Source organism: Haliotis cracherodii, unplaced genomic scaffold (assembly GCF_022045235.1).
Source record: "Haliotis cracherodii isolate W230 unplaced genomic scaffold, xgHalCrac1.p SCAF_1, whole genome shotgun sequence".
Lineage (NCBI taxonomy): Eukaryota > Metazoa > Mollusca > Gastropoda > Lepetellida > Haliotidae > Haliotis > Haliotis cracherodii.
Window position 1 is genome coordinate 239,181 of NW_027266264.1, and position 27,571 is coordinate 266,751.

At 42.3% G+C, this 27,571-nt stretch overlaps 1 protein-coding gene across 1 annotated transcript; it reads left to right on the forward strand.

Moving 5' to 3' along the window:
• Positions 1-27,390, forward strand: LOC139470953 (ras-related protein Rab-20-like). The gene is made up of 5 exons (XM_071253278.1): positions 1-113; positions 1,282-1,375; positions 2,413-2,469; positions 18,590-18,702; positions 19,464-27,390. The coding sequence occupies exons 1-5, from the start codon at positions 94-96 to the stop codon at positions 19,804-19,806; spliced, it is 627 nt and encodes a 208-aa protein (XP_071109379.1). The 5' UTR covers positions 1-93; the 3' UTR covers positions 19,807-27,390.
• The last annotated feature ends 181 nt before the right edge of the window (positions 27,391-27,571 follow it).

Sequence of the window (27,571 nt, forward strand, 5' to 3'; positions counted from 1 at the left end):
TCGTTTCCGGAGGGTGGCAGTCATCCTGTTTGTTGACATCGCATTGTTTACCGTGTTCACGATATGACAGTTGTCATCAGACACCTGTAAGAGATGGCCAACAAGAAAAAAGCGTAAGTTGAAATTCTCTGTGGTAATCTTTTCCTTCCAAACGTCGACCGTTAGATAGATTAAATTTTGGTAGATTTGCTTCAATCTGCGTTCTATATTGAGGCCGATGATTCAGACACACATGGCTTTTACACAAGGTGCGTGTGGAACAACATGCCAGTGACCAAACAAACCTTGAGTCACTGAGCTAGTAGCGTGGATCGATGCTTACAATGTCAGTCACTGGATTATTCTTGTCCAGACTCGATTATGTACAGACCGTCATGTAGCTAGAATATTGCTGAGTGTCGCGTTAAACAACAGACAAACAAACAGTGTCAAGACTAGTATCCTATGAAGTAGTTGAGCTTGTAGTGCTAGTTGTGATCAGCTATTAACAGCTGGTTAGAGAGTCCACTTTAAGGCTGGAAAAAGTCCAAATTTACTACCTGATTACCTGCCCCTACTTGGGTACCCTACCCACCTAGTTCGTTAACCATCATTTTGGTACCCATTATTTTCCTTTAAACACACCGTGACATCACACGATAAATGTTATTATTGAATAACATTCAGTCACCTAACTTAAAATACCTGGTTTGTAATATTTCATGTCCGGTTTAAATCATTTTCTTCATGAAAATTTGTTATATGAACCACAGGGCCACGTATAGCCGTATATTACATTAAAAAAAGATGTAATCTTAATGTAATCAGTACAGTCAGTATAGTATGGCTATACGTGGCCCTGTGATATGAACAGACGATTTAACTTCTCTTATCCACCCCACCCCTCATAATTTTAAGATTATATAATTCAACAAAACACAGGGGTATTCTGTAAACTGTTGAGGCACTCAACATTAAATGCTGGAATTTTGGAATGTTTTCAGTCACATGATCATTACATCCTACCGGGTACCGATATGAGAGAGTTCGCCCCTTAAGCAGCCATGAAAGAATGTCAAAAATGTTGTTTACTTTATTTAATGAAAAGTTTCAGGCAACTAAGAATTCAACCAGTGCAAGTGTTTATTTTTTTGTTCATTGCCTTTGGGCAAGTGGATTTTGAAAAGCCCTGAGTCTGATGTGACTGTTTTGTCACGTCCACTGGCTTGTGGACTTTGTGAAGACTGCCTTATCAAGGAGTGACCTTCACCTTTAACCCATTTTTCCCTTCTGACCTTTCAGAGACCTGAAGGTCATCATCATGGGCGACTTTGCTGTGGGGAAAACTTCACTCATCTGTCGATACATTGAGGGAAAATTCAAAACCCAGGAACCGGTATATATACCATGAAATGTTTTCTTACTGATGAGTGAGTGAGTATGGTTTTATGCCACTTTAAGCGATCTTCCAGCAAGATCACGACAGGTTGACTACGGCCTTGGGACACCAGACTTGGCCTTCACAGATGTTGTAGAAGTCTTGTGTGATGTGTTGTGTGCAGTGTGGAATGTGTAGTTACTTGTAGTGTGTACAATGTGTTGCGTGTTATGTGTTGTGAGTTATTCAATCTCATTAAAATCAGATCTTAATTCTCGCTACCTCTGAACCAAGATCTGAGGGCATCCCATTATGGGTCACGTCAGAACGACCTTTCATCCAACCAATCAGAGCGTCGCTTACCAGATCATGAAAGTGACGGTTTGAATGTGTTTTCTAATCATGCAACCTCGAAAACTTTAACAAAGAAAACTTCGGAACGATAGTTACAGGCTTATCGACTGAATCCATACAATTTAGACCATCTATTAGCAGTTCCAGAATGTTCTTTTTTTCAGTTTTCAAATTTTAATTGAGAATTTGTCAAATATGTTTCGAAGCGTAGTCGCCAATTTGAAATTAGTGCCGTAAAGCACGAGAAAGCTGCCTTCTGATTGTCGGCTTCTTGTCAGTCGTTCCATTAGTCGGTCAAAGTTTGCGCAAGGTTGGTCTGACATGACATGTTATGGGATTCCTCAGATCTTTTGTTTAGCAGTAGTGAGAACTAAGATCTGATTTTAATGAGATTGTGTGTTATTATATGTGTGTATAACAGTATTGTTTGAGAGATTCCTACATACAATGATTAATAAAACAGTGGCACTTCCGGCAGGCATGTCAAGTTGATGTCAGGTTGTGGTTATACTTATCATTGAGATGCTGTTAACAGTTTTGTGTTCTTGACCTGCACAAATTGGTTTCTTTCAGAATGACAAGTTTCAGACCTTCTGATCCCCAATACCCCCATCTCACATAGCTAATAATGTTTAAAGAATTCTTTGCCCAGATCCCACTTAGCCCCCTAAATAGCCTAATTTTAAACATGTTGTTGACAGACAATCGGAGCTGCCTTCTTCCTGAAACAGTGGGGCCCCTACAATGTTGCTGTGTGGGTACGTACATGGACACACCAACAATGCTCATGATGTCAACACTAGATTGTCTGGTCCAGGCTCAGTTATTGACATGTTGTCATCACATACTGTAAATCTTGAAATTAACGCGAGTGTGAATTAAATGCGAAATATGTGAATGGTCTTTGCTCGCATTAATTAACTTCACATTTATGTCTCCAAAATGACTATCAACAATAAGACGGCCTCACTGCACACATTGGATAGCGGAAATACCAATGTTATTATTAACACAAAGCAGTAGTTGTAACAAGTATATAACAATGTCATTCAAAGAATAGCAATTACACAATGGGCATGGGGTGAGTTATCACTGCTGGGGTCAATAGTTCTACCCATTCGTGTCAAGCTCGGTGACACCTTCTCAGCATACCAATCAGTGAACTGTTGTTGGTTCAATTATTTTATTGCCTTTGAACTTCCTTAATGCCAGTCAATAGAGTTAAACATATAAACTGTGTGTTGTGTTTAGGAAAACACTGTTTATTGATTTTACAGAAGTGCTCTGCTCAGCGCTAATAAGCGCTGCTATTTGCTGTTTGATTGGGTTAAGGTAAGGATATGAATCATTCCACTGGGGATGGGGTGGGTGGAGTCACATTGATATTGAGTCACATTTTTGGCTAGGGGTCAGCAGTCGTATAAATTTGGAGATGCATTAATTTCCAGATTTACAGTAGCTGGAATATTGCTGAGTTCTGCATTCAACAAACCACAAACAAACAGACACGTATACAACAAGGATTAATGAAGCTAAGCCAATCCATGTGGGGTTCACAGACAGACAGACTTGTATACAACAAGGATTAATGAAGCTAAGCCAATCCATGTGGGGTTCCACAGACAGACAGACTTGTATACAACAAGGATTAATGAAGTTAAGCCAATCCATGTGGGGTTCCACAGACAGACAGACATGTATACAACAAGGATTAATGAAGCTAAGCCAATCCATGTGGGGTTCCACAGACAGACAGACTTGTATACAACAAGGATTAATGAAGCTAAGCCAATCCATGTGGGGTTCCACAGACAGACAGACATGTATACAACAAGGATTAATGAAGCTAAGCCAATCCATGTGGGACTCCACAGACAGACATGTATAAAACACTGATTAATGAAGCTAAGCCAATCCATGTGGGGCTCCACAGACAGACAGACTTGTATACAACAAGGATTAATGAAGCTAAGCCAATCCATGTGGGGCTCCACAGACAGACAGACAGACATGTATACAACAAGGATTAATGAAGCTAAGCCAATCCATGTGGGGCTCCACAGACAGACAGACAGACAGACATGTATACAACAAGGATTAATGAAGCTAAGCCAATCCATGTGGGGTTCCACAGACAGACAGACTTGTATACAACACAGATTAATGAAGCTAAGCCAATCCATGTGGGGCTCCACAGACAGACAGACACACAGACATGTATACAACAAGGATTAATGAAGCTAAGCCAATCCATGTGGGGTTCCACAGACAGACAGACTTGTATACAACACGGATTAATGAAGCTAAGCCAATCCATGTGGGGCTCCACAGACAGACATGTATACAACACAGATTAATGAAGCTAAGCCAATCCATGTGGGGTTCCACAGACAGACAGACATGTATACAACACAGATAAATGAAGCTAAGCCAATCCATGTGGGGTTCCACAGACAGACAGACAGACATGTATACAACAAGGATTAATGAAGCTAAGCCAATCCATGTGGGGTTCCACAGACAGACAGACATGTATACAACACAGATTAATGAAGCTAAGCCAATCCATGTGGGGTTCCACAGGCAGACAGACTTGTATACAACACGGATTAATGAAGCTAAGCCAATCCATGTGGGGCTCCAGCCTCAGGAATGTCTTGAAGGTGAAAATGAATTGTGCTGCAAGGGGCATCTGTAGTTTCATCTGTACTGTAGAACTGCAGCCAGGTGCGGGACAGTTTAGTAACATGACAGGTGTTTGGTTATTTATCAGTAGATGCAATGATTGAAAGCAGTGGAGTGGCAGTGGGGTAGCCTCGTGGTTAAAACATTTGCTCGTCACTCCAAAGACCCCGGTTTGATTCCGCCTCTGTGATATTGCTGGAATATTGCTAAAAGTGGAATATATAATTGTGTATGTAGATCCACTCACAACAGATTCTGTTGAATCTTTTTTTAACCCTGTCACTAACTGGGCAGTGGCCACACAGATTCAGGAATGCCATGTTTCCCATTAGCAAACAAAAGAATGACAAAGAAAATGTTGACAATTAAACAATGACAAGCAAAATAATGAATCCATGTGGGGTTCACAGACAGACAGACTTGTATACAACAAGGATTAATGAAGCTAAGCCAATCCATGTGGGGTTCCACAGACAGACAGACTTGTATACAACACGGATTAATGAAGCTAAGCCAATCCATGTGGGGTTCCACAGACAGACAGACTTGTATACAACAAGGATTTATGAAGTTAAGCCAATCCATGTGGGGTTCCACAGACAGACAGACATGTATACAACAAGGATTAATGAAGCTAAGCCAATCCATGTGGGGTTCCACAGACAGACAGACTTGTATACAACAAGGATTAATGAAGCTAAGCCAATCCATGTGGGGCTCCACAGACAGACAGACAGACAGACATGTATACAACAAGGATTAATGAAGCTAAGCCAATCCATGTGGGGCTCCACAGACAGACAGACTTGTATACAACACGGATTAATGAAGCTAAGCCAATCCATGTGGGGCTCCACAGACAGACATGTATACAACACAGATTAATGAAGCTAAGCCAATCCATGTGGGGTTCCACAGACAGACAGACATGTATACAACACAGATAAATGAAGCTAAGCCAATCCATGTGGGGTTCCACAGACAGACAGACAGACTTGTATACAACAAGGATTAATGAAGCTAAACCAATCCATGTGGGGTTCCACAGACAGACAGACATGTATACAACACAGATTAATGAAGCTAAGCCAATCCATGTGGGGTTCCACAGGCAGACAGACTTGTATACAACACGGATTAATGAAGCTAAGCCAATCCATGTGGGGCTCCAGCCTCAGGAATGTCTTGAAGGTGAAAATGAATTGTGCTGCAAGGGGCATCTGTAGTTTCATCTGTACTGTAGAACTGCAGCCAGGTGCGGGACAGTTTAGTAACATGACAGGTGTTTGGTTATTTATCAGTAGATGCAATGATTGAAAGCAGTGGAGTGGCAGTGGGGTAGCCTCGTGGTTAAAACGTTTGCTCGTCACTCCAAAGACCCCGGTTTGATTCCGCCTCTGTGATATTGCTGGAATATTGCTAAAAGTGGAATATATAATTGTGTATGTAGATCCACTCACAACAGTTTCTGTTGAATCTTTTTTTAACCCTGTCACTAACTGGGCAGTGGCCACACAGATTCAGGAATGCCATGTTTCCCATTAGCAAACAAAAGAATGACAAAGAAAATGTTGACAATTAAACAATGACAAGCAAAATAATGAATCCATGTGGGGTTCACAGACAGACAGACTTGTATACAACACGGATTAATGAAGCTAAGCCAATCCATGTGGGGTTCCACAGACAGACAGACTTGTATACAACAAGGATTTATGAAGTTAAGCCAATCCATGTGGGGTTCCACAGACAGACAGACATGTATACAACAAGGATTAATGAAGCTAAGCCAATCCATGTGGGGTTCCACAGACAGACAGACTTGTATACAACAAGGATTAATGAAGTTAAGCCAATCCATGTGGGGCTCCACAGACAGACAGACTTGTATACAACAAGGATTAATGAAGCTAAGCCAATCCATGTGGGGCTCCACAGACAGACAGACAGACAGACATGTATACAACAAGGATTAATGAAGCTAAGCCAATCCATGTGGGGCTCCACAGACAGACAGACTTGTATACAACACGGATTAATGAAGCTAAGCCAATCCATGTGGGGCTCCACAGACAGACATGTATACAACACAGATTAATGAAGCTAAGCCAATCCATGTGGGGTTCCACAGACAGACAGACATGTATACAACACAGATAAATGAAGCTAAGCCAATCCATGTGGGGTTCCACAGACAGACAGACAGACTTGTATACAACAAGGATTAATGAAGCTAAACCAATCCATGTGGGGTTCCACAGACAGACAGACATGTATACAACACAGATTAATGAAGCTAAGCCAATCCATGTGGGGTTCCACAGGCAGACAGACTTGTATACAACACGGATTAATGAAGCTAAGCCAATCCATGTGGGGCTCCAGCCTCAGGAATGTCTTGAAGGTGAAAATGAATTGTGCTGCAAGGGGCATCTGTAGTTTCATCTGTACTGTAGAACTGCAGCCAGGTGCGGGACAGTTTAGTAACATGACAGGTGTTTGGTTATTTATCAGTAGATGCAATGATTGAAAGCAGTGGAGTGGCAGTGGGGTAGCCTCGTGGTTAAAACGTTTGCTCGTCACTCCAAAGACCCCGGTTTGATTCCGCCTCTGTGATATTGCTGGAATATTGCTAAAAGTGGAATATATAATTGTGTATGTAGATCCACTCACAACAGTTTCTGTTGAATCTTTTCTTAACCCTGTCACTAACTGGGCAGTGGCCACACAGATTCAGGAATGCCATGTTTCCCATTAGCAAACAAAAGAATGACAAAGAAAATGTTGACAATTAAACAATGACAAGCAAAATAATGACAAGCCGAAAAATGACAGATAAAGAATGACAAATGAAACAATGACAAAGGGAATAAAAATGGTGACATTGAGTGTCTTCTGACACAATATGCAGATGGCACAAGCTGTTCACTTGATGGCTCTGAATGATGCCATGCATTGACATTCTCTGTATTTTTCAGGCTTAAAAGTAAACCCAGATAAGACAAAGTTCATATTGATGAGAATGAATTGAAAATAAACCTCTGTCTGAAATTAAATTTGGACACGACAGATGAGCCTTTTGTAATATTGAGGATAGTCTTCTTTCTTGAACATGTACAATATACAACTCAAGCAATGAACGCTAATGTAAATATGGTCAATAACACACCTCACACCATTTGGTATGAATAACATTCTTAAATCACTAATTCTGCCCAAACCTAACCATGTTAACAATCTCTTCTCATCTATTTCAAATTCACCTGAAACAACTATTGATAAATTTTCAAACAAAATGTTTCAACTTGTGGGGAAATATGTCCGACTCAACGTGTGCTTGAGTACAAGGGAGATAACTCCAGGTGGTTTTTATATTCCAATCAACTTGACATGCACAACATACAACCCAGTTAAGTCAACCTGCATAAGCATTCTATGACACCTCTCTTCTTAAGATAGTTAATTCAACATTTAAACTTTCTTATAAATGTTCCTGAATGTTATAAATGTAACTGCATGCAGCTAGCTTTAGAGTCCATGATAAAATCTCTATCACTTATCTCTATTTTACTTCAAATTAAAGTCTCTTCTCTGGTATTAGGTGTTTACTGCAAACACGTTATCAATTGTCCATCACAACACTGGACTATAATCACTGATCATTATTCAAACTTGAACTTTAAAACACTTTAACCCTCTGGATGCCGAGCTTTTTTTCTGACGCACATTTTCCTAAGATCGGAAAAGTGAAGGTTGTGCGAGAATTGCGCTCACGCGGCACTGGATCTACCTCTGGCTATAAAATTACGCAGAGGTGGGGAATATTAAATTTCTTATTTGATAGTGTAAATTTAACTGTAGATATCAAACCGGTTTTTAAAAAAACACACTGCTGAGTGTTGTCCGAGAATTTATTCTGCGTTGAAAAACAGTAAATTTCTCCGTGGTGTTTTGTTCAGGAGGAACCAAACTATTCCAACACAAATATCGATATTGAAACTGTACACTTTTAGTTATAAAATATACCCATAAGAAATGATGAAATCGTACTTCATAAAAAGGAGGTAATAGAGAAATGGATGGCCTGATCTAACCTATAACTTAGTCCTCAGATTCCAACATTCTCCTGATTGTGTAAGTGTAATTTGACTAATGTTGCATCATTATTAATGGAGCACAAGCCTTATTATCAAATGTAATGAAATACCCTAAAACTAACACGATTCCTTTTGACGTCATGGCTGGTTTCATGTCTTTGATTACGTACGAAAAAGACGACACTGGTATTTTGATTAATTTATATCTCCCCTAATTTTCGTTCATGGTGTGGAAAATTTTGATGTGGGGAACGGAATTTGACGCTTTTTCGACACAACATGAAATGACTGCTCTCACCAAGTAAATAATGTCTTGAATATGTAAACAATTAGACAGTTTATTGTGTATCTTAATTGGACAAGACACGCAGCTGTTTGGCATCAATTTACGTAATGAAATTCCCAAAACAATATTTCAAAACAACCAAAATTATATTCAATATTGGACATATATTTGTTCATGATTATGTTATATTTTCTTATAATATTGACTTATCACACATCCCAAGAAATACATACATGCTGCAGTTACATTTAGACTTCATCTTGTAACACTTGTCCAAAGGAAAGAAATATCGTAGTTGACACTATAAACCTATCACATTGTTATGTAAACAATGTTCAAACAAACAGGAGATTATCAAAGGTTTGTTCATACATGTTGTGGCTTTTATGTACGTATGATTTCATTTTGAACATTGACAAATATCCAAAGCGAAATTAATTGTGTGAACAAATGTATAATAGACATGCAAAATATACACCATAACTGAAACTGTAAACAGCATGATACATTGATCGTGTGCACTCTCATTCAAGGACCTTCACCTCAAAGAAATTACCAAATATGCACAACAATGTTGACGAATGACATCACTACCTGTGACCCACTTTTACAAAATGGCGTGTACACTTTCAACAGTATGCAGGATTGTACGAGGGGACTTTCGTTGATTCAGGGATCGTATAAACATAAATGTGACATGTAAGTAATCAGAAACATTCTGACAATCTATGTACTGTTATTTGTTGTCATAATTTTCATTGAAACAAACGGAAATAGTCAGAAATTCCCATAAATACCATTGTCGTTGTGCATGATTTTGCGTCAGTCATGGCGTCAACCAGAATGGTAACTTTCGCAACTTATGTTGAAAATATCAAATCATTGCAATGTATCTATTTGAAATTCCCTAATTCTTCCTACGATTCTCTTCCCATGCATATTCTGAAAATGTTGAGCCAATATCTTGAACGAATAGGCGAATGGATAGCTCAAAATAGGAGAATATGCTACACTGTGTAAAATCTGAATTTTGCTTTGTTTACATTTCAGCCATGTGCAGTTTTTCGTGCACAGCGTTCGTTTTCACACCTAACTTATTTTGCTTCATTTCATCTAGCCACTTTGTATTGGTGACAAAGACCACTGGTCATTTGATTCTAAAATGTATGAGGAATTCAAGGATGTAGGTATCGCAGATAAGTTTGAAATATACGTGATGTTACAGGCGTCTCATAACCGGTGTACCTGAAACGTGATTTTGTAAACACTATCCAAAATGGCGGAAAGTTCACTTTGGCGTTCGTGTTTTCGTTTTTTCCAAAACATTCTAAACGATTCTAGGGTTATTGGAGACGTTTTGGAATGATCATTGGTGATTTCATAAAAGACAGATACCCATGATCACTAATATGCTATTTTTGAAATTCATGTCTCTGAGTAAATATCCGAAATTTAAATGTCAAAACATGCTGTAAATAAGGCCGTGAGTAGTGATTTAGTAATGTGTAAAAAATGGCGACATTTACGATGTACCTAATTTTTATAGGTCATGTTCAGTACTTTGGCTTGGCCTAAAATGTCGGTGGGTGATATCACAGAACAGGGAATTTCCCACCTTGTTCAAAACTGTAAAGTGTATTTGTGTGGGCTGTAGAGGAGGGACATATATGTCCCTCTGGCATCCAGGGGGTTAAAGTCAATCTGAGTATCTGGCTGGTGGCTTTATCATACGACTGCTGACATGACGTTGACTCTGATGATGACGGTGTAGTTGATGACAGTGGTGACTTCACTGGCCGTTGGAACAGTGTTGTGTTGTCTGATGTTATGGGAGATTCCATGGGAGTATGGCTTCTTTCATTGTTGTCAAAACACTATTTCAGAGGGTTAGTTTTATTTGTTTTCAGGAGATCTCTCCGGTATCTCCTGAAGAATCTTCCACTACTTTCAGCAATGTATGAACGTTGCACTTTGCTTGGTTTGACTACAGTTCCTGGTATCCATTTACCTTCCTTTCTCAGTTGTACTACATCACCTTGTTGAAGTGATCGAATCCTGGTTTCAGGAGACTCCTTACATGGCTGTGATTGAATCCTGGTTTCAGGACACTCCCGACATGGCTGTGATCGAATCCTGGTTTCAGGAGACTCCTTACATGGCTGTGATTGAATCCTGGTTTCAGGAGACTCCTTACATGGCTGTGATTGAATCCTGGTTTCAGGAGACTCTCGACATGGCTGTGATTGAATCCTGGTTTCAGGAGACACTCGACATGGCTGTGATTGAATCCTGGTTTCAGGAGACTCTCGACATGGCTGTGATTGAATCCTGGTTTCAGGAGACTCCAGACATGGCTGTGATTGAATCCTGGTTTCAGGAGACTCTCGACATGGCTGTGATTGAATCCTGGTTTCAGGAGACTCCAGACATGGCTGTGATTGAATCCTGGTTTCAGGAGACTCTCGACATGGCTGTGATTGAATCCTGGTTTCAGGAGACTCTCGACATGGCTGTGATTGAATCCTGGTTTCAGGAGACTCTCGACATGGCTGTGATTGAATCCTGGTTTCAGGAGACTCCCGACATGGCTGTGATCGAATCCTGGTTTCAGGAGACTCTCGACATGGCTGTGATTGAATCCTGGTTTCAGGAGACTCCTTACATGGCTGTGATTGAATCCTGGTTTCAGGAGACTCTCGACATGGCTGTGATTGAATCCTGGTTTCAGGAGACACTCGACATGGCTGTGATTGAATCCTGGTTTCAGGAGACTCTTGACATGGCTGTGATTGAATCCTGATTTCAGGAGACTCCCGACATGGCTGTGATTGAATCCTGGTTTCAGGAGACTCTCGACATGGCTTTGATTGAATCCTGGTTTCAGGAGACTCTCGACATGGCTGTGATTGAATCCTGATTTCAGGCGACACCTTACATGGCTGTGATTGAATCCTGGTTTCAGGAGACTCCCGACATGGCTGTGATTGAATCCTGGTTTCAGGAGACTCTTGACATGGCTGTGATTGAATCCTGGTTTCAGGAGACTCCTTACATGGCTGTGATTGAATCCTGGTTTCAGGACACTCTAGACATGGCTGTGATCGAATCCTGGTTTCAGGAGACACCTTACATGGCTGTGATTGAATCCTGGTTTCAGGAGACACCTTACATGGCTGTGATTGAATCCTGGTTTCAGGAGACTCCCGACATGGCTGTGATTGAATCCTGGTTTCAGGAGACTCCAGACATGGCTGTGATTGAATCCTGGTTTCAGGAGACTCCTGATATGGCTGTGATTGAATCCTGGTTTCAGGAGACTCTCGACATGGCTGTGATTGAATCCTGGTTTCAGGAGACTCCCGACATGGCTGTGATTGAATCCTGGTTTCAGGAGACTCTTGACATGGCTGTGATTGAATCCTGATTTCAGGAGACTCCCGACATGGCTTTGATCGAATCCTGGTTTCAGGAGACTCCTTACATGGCTGTGATTGAATCCTGGTTTCAGGAGTCTCCAGACATGGCTGTGATTGAATCCTGGTTTCAGGAGACTCCTGATATGGCTGTGATTGAATCCTGGTTTCAGGAGACTCCAGACATGGCTGTGATTGAATCCTGGTTTCAGGAGACTCCTTACATGGCTGTGATTGAATCCTGGTTTCAGGACACTCCCGACATGGCTGTGATCGAATCCTGGTTTCAGGAGACTCCTTACATGGCTGTGATTGAATCCTGGTTTCAGGAGACTCCTTACATGGCTGTGATTGAATCCTGGTTTCAGGAGACTCTCGACATGGCTGTGATTGAATCCTGGTTTCAGGAGACACTCGACATGGCTGTGATTGAATCCTGGTTTCAGGAGACTCTCGACATGGCTGTGATTGAATCCTGGTTTCAGGAGACTCCAGACATGGCTGTGATTGAATCCTGGTTTCAGGAGACTCTCGACATGGCTGTGATTGAATCCTGGTTTCAGGAGACTCCAGACATGGCTGTGATTGAATCCTGGTTTCAGGAGACTCTCGACATGGCTGTGATTGAATCCTGGTTTCAGGAGACTCTCGACATGGCTGTGATTGAATCCTGGTTTCAGGAGACTCTCGACATGGCTGTGATTGAATCCTGGTTTCAGGAGACTCCCGACATGGCTGTGATCGAATCCTGGTTTCAGGAGACTCTCGACATGGCTGTGATTGAATCCTGGTTTCAGGAGACTCCTTACATGGCTGTGATTGAATCCTGGTTTCAGGAGACTCTCGACATGGCTGTGATTGAATCCTGGTTTCAGGAGACACTCGACATGGCTGTGATTGAATCCTGGTTTCAGGAGACTCTTGACATGGCTGTGATTGAATCCTGATTTCAGGAGACTCCCGACATGGCTGTGATTGAATCCTGGTTTCAGGAGACTCTCGACATGGCTTTGATTGAATCCTGGTTTCAGGAGACTCTCGACATGGCTGTGATTGAATCCTGATTTCAGGCGACACCTTACATGGCTGTGATTGAATCCTGGTTTCAGGAGACTCCCGACATGGCTGTGATTGAATCCTGGTTTCAGGAGACTCTTGACATGGCTGTGATTGAATCCTGGTTTCAGGAGACTCCTTACATGGCTGTGATTGAATCCTGGTTTCAGGACACTCTAGACATGGCTGTGATCGAATCCTGGTTTCAGGAGACACCTTACATGGCTGTGATTGAATCCTGGTTTCAGGAGACACCTTACATGGCTGTGATTGAATCCTGGTTTCAGGAGACTCCCGACATGGCTGTGATTGAATCCTGGTTTCAGGAGACTCCAGACATGGCTGTGATTGAATCCTGGTTTCAGGAGACTCCTGATATGGCTGTGATTGAATCCTGGTTTCAGGAGACTCTCGACATGGCTGTGATTGAATCCTGGTTTCAGGAGACTCCCGACATGGCTGTGATTGAATCCTGGTTTCAGGAGACTCTTGACATGGCTGTGATTGAATCCTGATTTCAGGAGACTCCCGACATGGCTTTGATCGAATCCTGGTTTCAGGAGACTCCTTACATGGCTGTGATTGAATCCTGGTTTCAGGAGTCTCCAGACATGGCTGTGATTGAATCCTGGTTTCAGGAGACTCCTGATATGGCTGTGATTGAATCCTGGTTTCAGGAGACTCTTGACATGGCTGTGATTGAATCCTGATTTCAGGAGACTCCCGACATGGCTTTGATCGAATCCTGGTTTCAGGAGACTCCTTACATGGCTGTGATTGAATCCTGGTTTCAGGAGACACCTTACATGGCTGTGATTGAATCCTGGTTTCAGGAGACTCTTGACATGGCTGTGATTGAATCCTGATTTCAGGAGACTCCCGACATGGCTTTGATCGAATCCTGGTTTCAGGAGACTCCTGATATGGCTGTGATTGAATCTTGGTTTCAGGAGGCTTGGTTTAGTTGGAATAACTGTTATAGTTTGATGACCCATCGAAAGGGGTATTTCAGAGATCCAACAATGCAAGATGTGGATCCTGACCGTCGTCCTTTGCTTTCTTGAACAATCTTTTCACAGTTTGTACGGTTCGCTCTGCCAACCTGTTTCTTTGAGGGCAGTGAGGAGACGACGTCTTGTGTTCAAATCCATATTCTCTTGCGAAATCATGAAACTCATAATTTGCATACTGTGGTCCATTGTCTGTCATTACAGATTCTGGAATCTCATGCCTTGCAAAATGTTTTTTCAGGACGTTGATTGTAGTAACAGCCTTCATGTCATGTTGTTTGGAGACCTCAAAATACTTTGAGTAATAATCAACCACAATGATGTAGTGTTCTCTTCCCAGTTCAAATATATCTGATCCAACATCTTGCCACAGTCTGTCAGGTTTGTCATGCTGAATCAACGGCTCTCGTTGTTAATGATTCCTTTAGTGACAACACCCACCACGCCAGCTTGATACTAAATCTCTGATCTATGAACATGTGCTTGGCCAGTAGAGTACATCACGTGCACGCCGCAAACAGGAATTTTTCTCAACATTTCTCTGTGCATACTTGTAGGTACGATGATGCATTCACCTTTCAACATGAGTCCATCTTGGAATGAAATCAATTCCCGAGTATTCCAGTATGGCTTAATGTCCCAATCCACCTTGTTAGGAGCATCAGGCCATCCATGAAGAACATACTCCTTTATTTTTTGTAGAGAACTGTCATTTTCTGTTTCCAATCTCATTTCGGACCATAGCTACCATCTCCTTCTCAATTTGCGCGTACTTCCGTTCCGCAGGGTTGAGTGATCTGGAAGCATATGATACAGGCTGTTCATCTCGAGTGATACATGCTCCAACTCCATGTGATGATGCATCCACTGAAAGCTTGATTGGAGAGCTGACATTGTAGTATTTCAATGTTGGTGAATTTAAGATCACTGTTGTCAGGTTGTCGAAATACTTCTGCTGTCTTTCTGTCCACTCCCAGGCAACATTCTTCTCCAAGAGCTGTCAAAGAGGCTTGTTAATTGATGAGAGGTTTGGTATGAATTTTCCCAAATAATTGACCATTCCCATGAATCTTTGTAGATCTTGTTTATTCTCTGGAGCTGGCATCTCTGTGATACATATGTGTCAATGTTCTATGAAAAATCTCTGGAGCACTGCTAATCCCAAAGGGTAATCGTTCAAATTGATGCCTGCAACGGGTGTATTAAAGGTGGTGAGCCAGGTACTTTCTTCATCCAGTTCTATCTGGTAAAATCCAGATGCTGTGTCCAGCTTCGTGAATACCGCTGCTTCCTTCAAGTTAGCTGCCACTTCCTCTACCGTCTTCATCGGGAAATGTTCACGAAGTATAGCTTGATTCAAGCTGTGAAGATCAAGGTAGATCCTTACTTTTTTCTTGTTTGGTTTTTCTACAACGACAATTGGGCTGACCCACTTTGTTGGTTTTGTTACCCTTGTTATTATGCCGGCTTTCTCCATTCTGTTCAATTCAGCCTTCACCTGATCCTGGAGGTGGCTGAACTACTGGCGTTACAGACTCGTCCTCGTTGACGTGATGTTTGATGCCCTTGATCTTCCCAAGCCCCTTGAATGTAGACTCGAACTCGCTGAGTATCTGTAATGTATCAGCTTTCTCTTCTTTTTCAACTGTGAACATCGGCTTGTTAAAGTTCGTTTCCATGCATGAAGAAAGTTCTAGTAGTGGCTGTTAGTCTCTGTCGACAACGACAAACTCCACAGGAAACATCTTCTTCTTGTATTCGACAACAATATGTGCTTTACCCATCGGTTCCAGCTTGTGACCGGAATATGACACTAACTTTGCCATTGATCTGGTAAGCATTCTTCCTCCAGGCAATTTGTAAAATTCCTTTGACATGACGTTACATTCAGCTCCAGTATCCGGTTTCAGTGAAGCTTGGTTTCCACAAACTTCAACATCAATTTTCCAGTCTTTTTTTCTGTCTTTTCCGTTTGTCAGTGCATCTATGAAGAAAGTTTCTTCTTTGCTTCCATCAGAATCTTCAAATTCATAATCTGTCATGTCATTTTCCAGCATGTGAACTTTTTCTTCCTTGTATCCTGTTGATTGAAACAACAAACATGTGCCAAGTGATTCTTCTTGCCACAATTTCCACATGTTTCACCATACGCAATACAATTTCCTTTTCTGTGTTTTCTTCCACAAAAATAACAGTCCTTTCCTTTGTGTTTCTTTCCCTCTCTTCATACATGTCCTTGAATTTGTGTTTTCTTTATTTTTATGAGGATTTTGGTGCTGCTTTTTTTCCTTGGATTCTTTGCGATATTTCATGAATTTGTTTTTCTGTTTCTCCTGCTAACTCCTTCAACTGTGATGCACTTGCTTCTGCGGCCCTACAGACGTCTATCGTCTTATCTAATGTTAAGTCCAAGTCACACAACAGTCTTGCCCTAACTTGATCACTGACAATTCCACAAACAATGCGATCTGTCTTTGCTTTATTTCTGAGATCAGTAACATAATTGTCTATAGATTCATTGGGACCATGATTTCTGGTGTTGAACAAATGTCTCTCATGGGCAACATTTCTTCTTGGGTTACAGTAAGCTTCAAATTTCTCATAAATTGGCTCTAATTTTGTTCCATCACCTGCATTTGTCCATCTGAAAGTGTTGTAAATATTCATCAGTTCCAAGCTCATGAAGCAAAGTATTTGCCTGCTCTCCTTCATCCTTCTCAGCAGTACCACGTGCAACCAGATAAATCCTAAATTGCTGCTTAAATCTTCTCCAGTTTTCTGCCAAATTGCCCTTCAAACTCAGTCCAGGAGGTGGGCTTAATTGTTCCACTTCCAGTTTACTTCTGACACCATGTAAGACATCAATGACCAAGACAGGTGTAGGACATCAATGACACTTTAATATGTCAGACTCAACATGTGATTGAGTACAAGGGAGATTCCCTGGTTTTAGATTCGAATCAACTTGACATGCACAACATACAACCCAGTTAAGTCAACCTGCATAAGCATTCTATGACAAAGACTAGCCATTTTATTACAACCCATTCTAAACAGCGTTTGTTATTCTTTTTAAATACTCTTTAGTCAATGGTCAGAGTGTACAAGATCAATAGCCAGAAGCATAAGACATATAACAAGGGTTTCAAATGGCTGTTGGTCACCGGTCATAGACCGATAAAATTTCTATTTGACCGATGGTTTGTTTAAGTTGTCAGACTTTTGACCGATAGAAATGCTAAGCATGGGGTCACGCGTGTCATAATTTCATGATTAGAAAGTAAATAGTAAGGATTATTCCCACTTACAGTATGGATTTTAATGACTAATGAAATGCTCTCATAAAGTTTCATGTCAAATGAGATATTGTACAGTACACATATTGTCCTGTTTTCGATCAGAGCTTTCAGCATCATATATGCCTTTACTATTGTTCATGACACAATACAAATATCATCGGATCACAGGTTTTCGGACATCTGATGATCACACATTTTCTATCACAACACTTGCACTGTGCGCAGAAGCTATGCCCGATTTTTTAAAAGTACTGATTTAGCTTTAGACTTATTGACTTTAGCCATTGACTTATTACATTTCTTAGGTCCAAGTCATTGACCTGTTTGCAGCCTTTGGTGTAAAAAATCACTGATATGTATTATCTGGAGTAAGTTATAGTAAGTGAGTTGGGTTTAATGCTGCTTTGGACTGTATTCCAGTTATATCACGGGATGTCGCCTTAATGTGGGAAGAAAGCCCGAAGTGATGCAGCTCTCAGATATTTTACACTTTGGTGAAAGCCGTGAGCACGTAGGTTACTGGTGTGCCCCAGGCAGCACCTAATTAATGGTTGGATTGTAGAACAAGGACACATTGTCTCAAATTACCAAGAATCAACACTTTCCACAATTGGAATCCCTGCTTAGATGGTCAATCTGTGAAGCAGGTTGTAAACATTTCAATCTTATACTGACTTAATATTTGAAAAGAAAGTGTTTTACTCGGATATGACAAAAGAATAATCCTGTAAAAATCCATGATAATGTTTGCTGGAAAATGTTATATTTAAGAAAAGAATTATGATATTTCAACAAGTCCTTGTCAGATTGTCATTTATGTAAAAAATGCGCAACTGTAATATAATAAATCAACAATAAAAAGTTATAACACCATTTGCTGGCATTCTGACGTCATCACTGGCTTGTAACTTGCATGGGTGTTGTTTTTCTATATGTGGCTAACACTTTCTTAACTTGTTTGTAAGATCAACCGTTAAAAGTTTGTAATGACTGTTGCCATGGTATCATTAATGGCTTTGTTTGTTGTTCCAGGACACGGCAGGCGACGAGCGCTACACCGGCCTCTCAAACTTTTACTGCCGCAACGCTGGCGTTGCCATCCTGGCCTATGATATATCCAGTGACAAGTCATTTGAATCTCTCTGGTAATACATGACAAGTTACTTGAACCTCTGTCACATGACAGCTTTCTTGAACCTCTGTCACAGGACAGGTTACTTGAACCACTGTCACATAACAAGTTACTTGAACCTCTGTCACATCACAAGTTACTTGAACCTCTGTCACATGACAACTTACTTGAACCACTGTCACATAACAAGTTACTTGAACCTCTGTCACATAACAAATTACTTGAACCTCTGTCACATGACAAGTTACTTGAACCTCTGTCATATAACAAGTTACTTGAACCTCTGTCACATAACAAGTTACTTGAACCTCTGTCACATGACAAGTTACTTGAACCTCTGTCACATAACAAGTTACTTGAACCTCTGTCACATAACAAGTTACTTTAACCTCTGTCACATGACAATTAGCTTGAACCTCTGTCACATGACAAGTTACTTGAACCTCTGTCACATGATAAGTTACTTGAACCTCTGTCACATGACAGGTTACTTGAACCTCTGTCACATGACAGGTTACTTGAACCTCTGTCACATGACACCTTTCTTGAACCTCTGTCACATGACAGGTTACTTGAACCTCTGTCACATGACAGGTTACTTGAACCTCTGTCACATGACACCTTTCTTGAACCTCTGTCACATGACAACTTACTTGAACCTCTGTCACATGACAACTTACTTTAACCTCTGTCACATAACAACTTACTTGAACCTCTGGTGTAACATGACAACTTACTTGAATCTTTGTTGTCACATGACTTTTAATTCTTCAGGGCAAGATTTAACCCCTTACTCTCTGCTGCACATGAAGACTGCCTCAGGGTTGTCGTGGGAACCAAGCTAGACCAGGTCACACCCACATCTCGTGCGGTTACCATTGAAGAAGGAGTGAAGTTAGCCAAGGAGCTTAACGAACACCTGGATATATCCAAACTGCCGAGAGCCCCCTACTTTGAAACTTCCAGCTTGAACGGACATAATGTGAAGGAGCTGTTTGAGTGTATATTTCAGTACCGACTACCAATTAGTGACGCAGACAGAACCCGACAGGTCAAGGACACAGTGGATCTGTATGAGACTGGCAGCTCCGGCTCAAAGAAGGGCGGTTGCTGTTAACGGTGTGTGGAACCACAGCCATATTGTGTACTTCTGTGACGTCACTCAGCCATAATGTGTACTTGTGTGATGTCACTCAGCCATAGTGTGTACTTGTGTGATGTCACTCAGCTATATTGTGTGCTTGTGTGACATTGCTCAGCCATAGTGTGTACTTGTGTGACATCACTCAGCCATAGTGTGTACTTGTGTGACATCACCCAGCCATAGTGTGTGCTTGTATGATGTCACTCAGCCATAGTGTGTACTTGTGTGACATCACTCAGCCATAGTGTGTACGTGTGCGATGTAACTCAGCCATAGTGTGTAATTGTGTGACATCACTCAGCCATAGTGTGTACTTGTGTGACATCATTCTATAGTGTGTGCTTCTGTGCGATGTCACTCAGCTGTAGTGTGTTCTTGTGTGACATCACTCAGCCATAGTGTGTACTTGTGTGACATCACTCAGCCATAGTGTGTACTTGTGTGATGTCACCCAGCCATAGTGTGTACTTGTGTGACATCACCCAGCCATAGCGTTTACATGTGTGACATCACCCAGCCATAGTGTGTGCTTGTGTGATGTCACCCAGCCATAGTGTGTACTTGTGTGACATCACCCTGCCATAGCGTTTACATGTGTGACATCACCCAGCCATAGTGTGTACTTGTGTGACATCACCCAGGCATAGCGTGTGCTTGTATGATGTCACTCAGCCATAGTGTGTACTTGTGTGACATCACTCAGCCATAGTGTGTACTTGTGTGACATCACTTAGCCATAGTGTGTACTTGTGTGATGTCATCCAGCCAAAGTGTGTACTTGTGTGACATCACCCAGCCATAGCGTTTACATGTGTGACATCACCCAGCCATAGTGTGTACTTGTTTGACATCACCCAGCCATAGCGTGTATGTGTGCGATGTCACTCAGCCATAGTGTGTACTTGTGTGACATCACTCAGCCATAGTGTGTACTTGTGTGATGTCACTCAGCCATAGTGTGTACTTGTGTGACATCACTCAGCCATAGTGTGTACTTGTGTGACATCACCCAGCCATAGCGTGTATGTGTGTGATGTCACTCAGCCATAGTGTGTACTTGTGTGACATCACCCAGCCATAGCGTGTGCTTGTGTGATGTCACCCAGCCATAGTGTGTACTTGTGTGACATCACCCAGCCATAGCGTTTACATGTGTGACATCACCCAGCCATAGTGTGTACTTGTGTGACATCACCCAGCCATAGTGTGTGCTTGTATGATGTCACTCAGCCATAGTGTGTACATGTGTAACATCACTCAGGCATAGCGTGTACTTGTGTGACATCACCCAGGCATAGCGTGTGCTTGTATGATGTCACTCAGCCATAGTGTGTACTTGTGTGACATCACCCAGGCATAGTGTGTACTTGTGTGACATCACTCAGGCATAGCGTGTACTTGTGTGACATCACCCAGGCATAGCGTGTGCTTGTATGATGTCACTCAGCCATAGTGTGTACATGTGTGACGTCACCCAGGCATAGCATGTACTTGTGTGACATCACCCAGGCATAGCGTGTGCTTGTATGATGTCACTCAGCCATAGTGTGTACTTGTGTGACGTCACTCAGCCATAGTGTGTACGTGTCCGACGTCACTCAGCCATAGTGTGTACTTGTGTGACATCACTCAGCCATAGTGTGTACTTGTGTGACATCACTCAGCCATAGTGTGTACTTGTGTGACATCACCCAGCCATAGCGTGTACGTGTGCGATGTCACTCAGCCATAGTGTGTACTTGTGTGACATCACTCAGCAGTAGTGTGTACTTTTGTGTGACGTCGCTCAGCCGTAGTGTGTACTTGGGTGACGTCACTCAGCCATAGTGTGTGTATTGTGTGGCATCACTCAGCCATAGTGTGTACTTATGTGACGTCCCTCAGCCATGGTGTGTACACGTCACTCAACCAAAGTGTGTACTTGTGTGATGTCATCCAGCCAAAGTGTGTACTTGTGTGACATCACCCAGCCATAGCGTTTACATGTGTGACATCACCCAGCCATAGTGTGTACTTGTTTGACATCACCCAGCCATAGCGTGTACGTGTGCGATGTCACTCAGCCATAGTGTGTACTTGTGTGACATCACTCAGCCATAGTGTGTACTTGTGTGACGTCACTCAGCCATAGTGTGTACTTGTGTGACATCACTCAGCCATAGTGTGTACTTGTGTGACATCACCCAGCCATAGTGTGTACTTGTGTGATGTCACTCAGCCATAGTGTGTACTTGTGTGACATCACCCAGCCATAGCGTTTACATGTGTGACATCACCCAGCCATAGTGTGTACTTGTGTGACATCACCCAGCCATAGTGTGTGCATGTATGATGTCACTCAGCCATAGTGTGTACATGTGTGACATCACTCAGGCATAGCGTGTACTTGTGTGACATCACCCAGGCATAGCGTGTGCTTGTATGATGTCACTCAGCCATAGTGTGTACTTGTGTGACATCACCCAGGTATAGTGTGTACTTGTGTGACATCACTCCGGCATAGCGTGTACTTGTGTGACATCACCCAGGCATAGCATGTGCTTGTATGATGTCACTCAGCCATAGTGTGTACATGTGTGACGTCACCCAGGCATAGCGTGTACTTGTGTGACATCACCCAGGCATAGCGTGTGCTTGTATGATGTCACTCAGCCATAGTGTGTACTTGTGTGACGTCACTCAGCCATAGTGTGTACGTGTGCGACGTCACTCAGCCATAGTGTGTACTTGTGTGACATCACTCAGCCATAGTGTGTACTTGTGTGACATCACTCAGCCATAGTGTGTACTTGTGTGACATCACCCAGCCATAGCGTGTACGTGTGCGATGTCACTCAGCCATAGTGTGTACTTGTGTGACGTCACTCAGCAGTAGTGTGTACTTTTGTGTGACGTCGCTCAGCCGTAGTGTGTACTTGGGTGACGTCACTCAGCCATAGTGTGTGTATTGTGTGGCATCACTCAGCCATAGTGTGTACTTATGTGACGTCCCTCAGCCATGGTGTGTACACGTCACTCAACCAAAGTGTGTACTTGTGTGATGTCATCCAGCCAAAGTGTGTACTTGTGTGACATCACCCAGCCATAGCGTTTACATGTGTGACATCACCCAGCCATAGTGTGTACTTGTTTGACATCACCCAGCCATAGCGTGTACGTGTGCGATGTCACTCAGCCATAGTGTGTACTTGTGTGACATCACTCAGCCATAGTGTGTACTTGTGTGATGTCACTCAGCCATAGTGTGTACTTGTTTGACATCACCCAGCCATAGCGTGTACGTGTGTGATGTCACTCAGCCATAGTGTGTACTTGTGTGACATCACCCAGCCATAGCGTGTGCTTGTGTGATGTCACCCAGCCATAGTGTGTACTTGTGTGACATCACCCAGCCATAGCGTTTACATGTGTGACATCACCCAGCCATAGTGTGTACTTGTGTGACATCACCCAGCCATAGTGTGTGCATGTATGATGTCACTCAGCCATAGTGTGTACATGTGTGACATCACTCAGGCATAGCGTGTACTTGTGTGACATCACCCAGGCATAGCGTGTGCTTGTATGATGTCACTCAGCCATAGTGTGTACTTGTGTGACATCACCCAGGCATAGTGTGTACTTGTGTGACATCACTCAGGCATAGCGTGTACTTGTGTGACATCACCCAGGCATAGCGTGTGCTTGTATGATGTCACTCAGCCATAGTGTGTACATGTGTGACGTCACCCAGGCATAGCGTGTACTTGTGTGACATCACCCAGGCATAGCGTGTGCTTGTATGATGTCACTCAGCCATAGTGTGTACTTGTGTGACGTCACTCAGCCATAGTGTGTACGTGTGCGACGTCACTCAGCCATAGTGTGTACTTGTGTGACATCACTCAGCCATAGTGTGTACTTGTGTGACATCACTCAGCCATAGTGTGTACTTGTGTGACATCACCCAGCCATAGCGTGTACGTGTGCGATGTCACTCAGCCATAGTGTGTACTTGTGTGACGTCACTCAGCAGTAGTGTGTACTTTTGTGTGACGTCGCTCAGCCGTAGTGTGTACTTGGGTGATGTCACTCAGCCATAGTGTGTGTATTGTGTGGCATCACTCAGCCATAGTGTGTACTTATGTGACGTCCCTCAGCCATGGTGTGTACACGTCACTCAACCATAGTGTGTACTTGTGTGACATCACTCAGCCATAGTTTGTGTATTTGTGTGGCATCACTCAGCCATAGTGTGTCATTCCGGGGCGGTCGGGTAGCCTAGTGGTTAAAGCGTTCGCTCGTCACGCCGAAGACCCGGGTTCGATTCCCGACATGGGTACAATGTGTGAAGCCCATGATATTGTCGTGATATTGCTGGAATATTGCTAAAAGCGGCGTAAAACCATATTCACTCACTCACTGTGTCATTCCATAAAGTGTGCTTCTGTGTGACGTCACTCAGCCATAGTGTGTACTTGTGTGATGTCATTCTATAGTGTGTGCTGCTGTGTGATGTCACTCAGCCATAGTGTGTACTTGTGCAGTATCACTCCATTGTGTGTACTTGTGTGATGTCATTCTATAGTGTGTGCTTCTGTGTGACGTCACTCAGCCATAGTATGTACTCGTGCAGTATCACTCCATAGTGTGTACTTGTGTGATGTCATTCTATAGTGTGTACTTGTGTGATGTCATTCTATAGTGTCTGCTTCTGTGTGACGTCACTCAGCCATAGTGTGTACTTGTGCAGTATCACTCCATAGTGTGTACTTGTGTGATGTCATTCTATAGTGTGCTTCTGTGTGACGTCACTCAGCCATAGTGTGTACTTGTGTGATGTCATTCTATAGTGTGTGCTTCTGTGTGATGTCACTCAGCCATAGTGTGTACTTGTGCAGTATCACTCCATAGTGTGTACTTGTGTGATGTCATTCTATAGTGTCTGCTTCTGTGTGACGTCACTCAGCCATAGTGTGTACTTGTGCAGTATCACTCCATAGTGTGTACTTGTGTGATGTCATTCTATAGTGTGTGCTTCTGTGTGACGTCACTCAGCCATAGTGTGTACTTTTGTGATGTCATTCTATAGTGTGTGCTTCTGTGTGATGTCACTCAGCCATAGTGTGTACTTGTTTGATGTCATTCTATAGTGTGTGCTTCTGTGTGATGTCACTCAGCCATAGTGTGTACTTGTGCAGTATCACTCCATAGTGTGTACTTGTGACATCACTCAGACTTCTTGACTTCAGCACTAATACCCCTACAGTCACACAGTCAGAAGCATTTGCTGGGCCTGGTGAACATCAACTAGGAATTATTTTGTTTTGTTTTCTAAAAGTGGCAAAGTCACTCTATTGTTCTGTATTATGAAAAGTGTAATATAGAGTGTGAGAATATCATAAGTAGCCGTTTTCTGTTAACAAGAACAAGTATCAAATTGTACTTTGTAATGCTACTTTCCCCCAATAATGGGACCAGCTAATTACTGGCCCGTGTCGTCTGACGGACGAGATGGTGCCATGTGACAGCCAATATGATTGTTTAAAGTGATTGTTCACGTGATTGTTCAAGTGATTGTTCAAGTGATTGTAATTCTACATGTGACAGTTCATGATGTTTTTTGTTCAGTAATGGTTCATAATCAACCTTAGATCCCAGAATCACTGTGAATAATAATAATGATAATGATAATAGTAATAATTTACGAAGCACCTGGCTTCCAACTTCACAGCTGCTCTGTAGTGTTGTTAGAAAAAAAAGGTGGAGGTGTAAATTGTGGAGTGTGGGAGAGTTCCATAGGGTAGGGGCAGCAACAGAAAAGGATCTACCTCCTTGTTTTGTTCTGGTCTCTGGAATCTTGAGATTCCATCTCATTAAAATCATATCTAAGTTCTCGCTGCCGCAACTTTTCATCTGACTGCCACTTTCATGATCTTATAAGAGACATTCTGACCAATCAAAATGTCTCTTATAAGATCATGAAAGTGGCAGTCGGAATGTGTTTTCTAATCATGCACCCTTGAAAACGTTAACAAGGGGTATTCTGAACGACAGTTACGGCCCATACTACTGATTCCGTCAAAAGTATTGTCTATCTCTTGCTTCCGTGGGATAAACATTCGAACAAAGGAGGCGTTGCAAGGTATGTGGGAAGCACCGACATTCAATCGCAATGATATATTAGACATTCCGGAATGTTCGTTTGTTTAGTTTTCAAAATTTTAATCGAGAACTGTGTCAATATATTTTTCAAGCGTAGTCTGAAATGGAAGTTGCCAGGTTGAAACGAGTGCCGTAAACTCGAGAAAGCTGCTTTCTAATTGGGTGATGTCAGCTTCTTGTTGGTTGTTTTAGTGGTCAGCCAAAGTTCGCGAAAGGTCGTTCTGACATGACCCGTAATGGGATGTCCTTGGATCTTTGTTTAGCGGCAATGAGAACTTAGATCTGATTCAAGTGATCGTCTGAGTGTAGAGTGGGCTCAGCTTGTTTTGACAGTAGGCTCTTGTTTTGACACTTTGGGTAGTCAGACTCGTTTAGTGATTTGAACGTAATATCATCTGTAGATCCGACTCGACCATTATATCATCTGTAGTTTGTGTTTAAGTCAGGATCAAGATGATACGCTGTGATGTAACTGAAATAGCTGTATGGTGCCTTTTTTATTAGTGAATTAGTGTAGTCAATCACATTCAGTGTAGATTGTGGAAGGAATTGTTTGACTGAAGTAATCATGGTCATATGTGGGGATCTGCACCCATGCTTGCTGTTAAAAGCAACTATGCTTGTTGTAAGAGGCAACCAACAGGATTGGGAGGTCAGGCTCGCTGACTTGCTTGATGCATGTAATCATATCTCAATTGCGTGGATCGATGCTCATGATGTCAATATCTGGATTGTCTGGTCCAGACTTGATAATTTTACAGACCACCATCATATAGCTGGAATATTGCCGAGTGCGGCATTAAACAAACAAACATGGTCATATGCACATTCTGAGTGGTTTGTCATAACAAGTCTTCCCCTAATACATAGAGAAGAATCGCCTCTTTATTTAAGGGTACATCCTATTTTATGGGTCTGCATCACCTTCTGTATGGTGCCTTATATAGAGGAGCATCGCGTTCTGTCTGGTGCTTTATATAGAGGAGCATCGCCTTCTGTATGGGGCCTTATTTAGAGGAGCATCGCCTTCTTTATGATGACTTATATAGAGGAGCATCGCCTTCTGTATGGTGCCTTATTTAGAGGAGCATTGCCTTCTGTATGGTGCCTTATATTGGGGAGCATCGCCTTCTGTATGTTGCCTTATATTGGGGAGCATCACCTTCTGTATGTTGCCTTATATTGGGGAGCATCGCCTTCTGTATGTTGCCTTATATTGGGGAGCATCACCTTCTTTGTTTATTGTTTAAGGTCACACTGAGCAATATTTCAGACCTAATCTGAGTTTACCAGGTGTATCCCTCGGACAATACACAGAGACAAACACACATTCGCACACTCAGCAATATATTCCAGCCATATGATTGCGGTATATAAAAAAATCGAGTCTGGACCCGACAATCCAGTGATTGATATCATGAGCATCAATCAACACAATTGGGATACAATGACATGCATCAATCAAGTCAGCGAGCCTGACCACCCGATCCCGTTAATCACCTCTTATGACAAGCATTGTTTCCTGTTACGACAAGCATGGGTTGCTGAAGAACTATTGTGACTGGATCTTTACAGGTCAAATCACCATCTGTAT

Excerpts from the sequence above, each read along its gene's own strand:
- LOC139470953 (XM_071253278.1), top strand. The coding sequence starts at position 94 with ATGGCCAACAAGAAAAAAGC. Across the intron at positions 114-1,281 it reads ATGGCCAACAAGAAAAAAGC|AGACCTGAAGGTCATCATCA; the intron begins GTAAGTTGAAAT and ends CTGACCTTTCAG. Across the intron at positions 1,376-2,412 it reads AATTCAAAACCCAGGAACCG|ACAATCGGAGCTGCCTTCTT; the intron begins GTATATATACCA and ends TGTTGTTGACAG.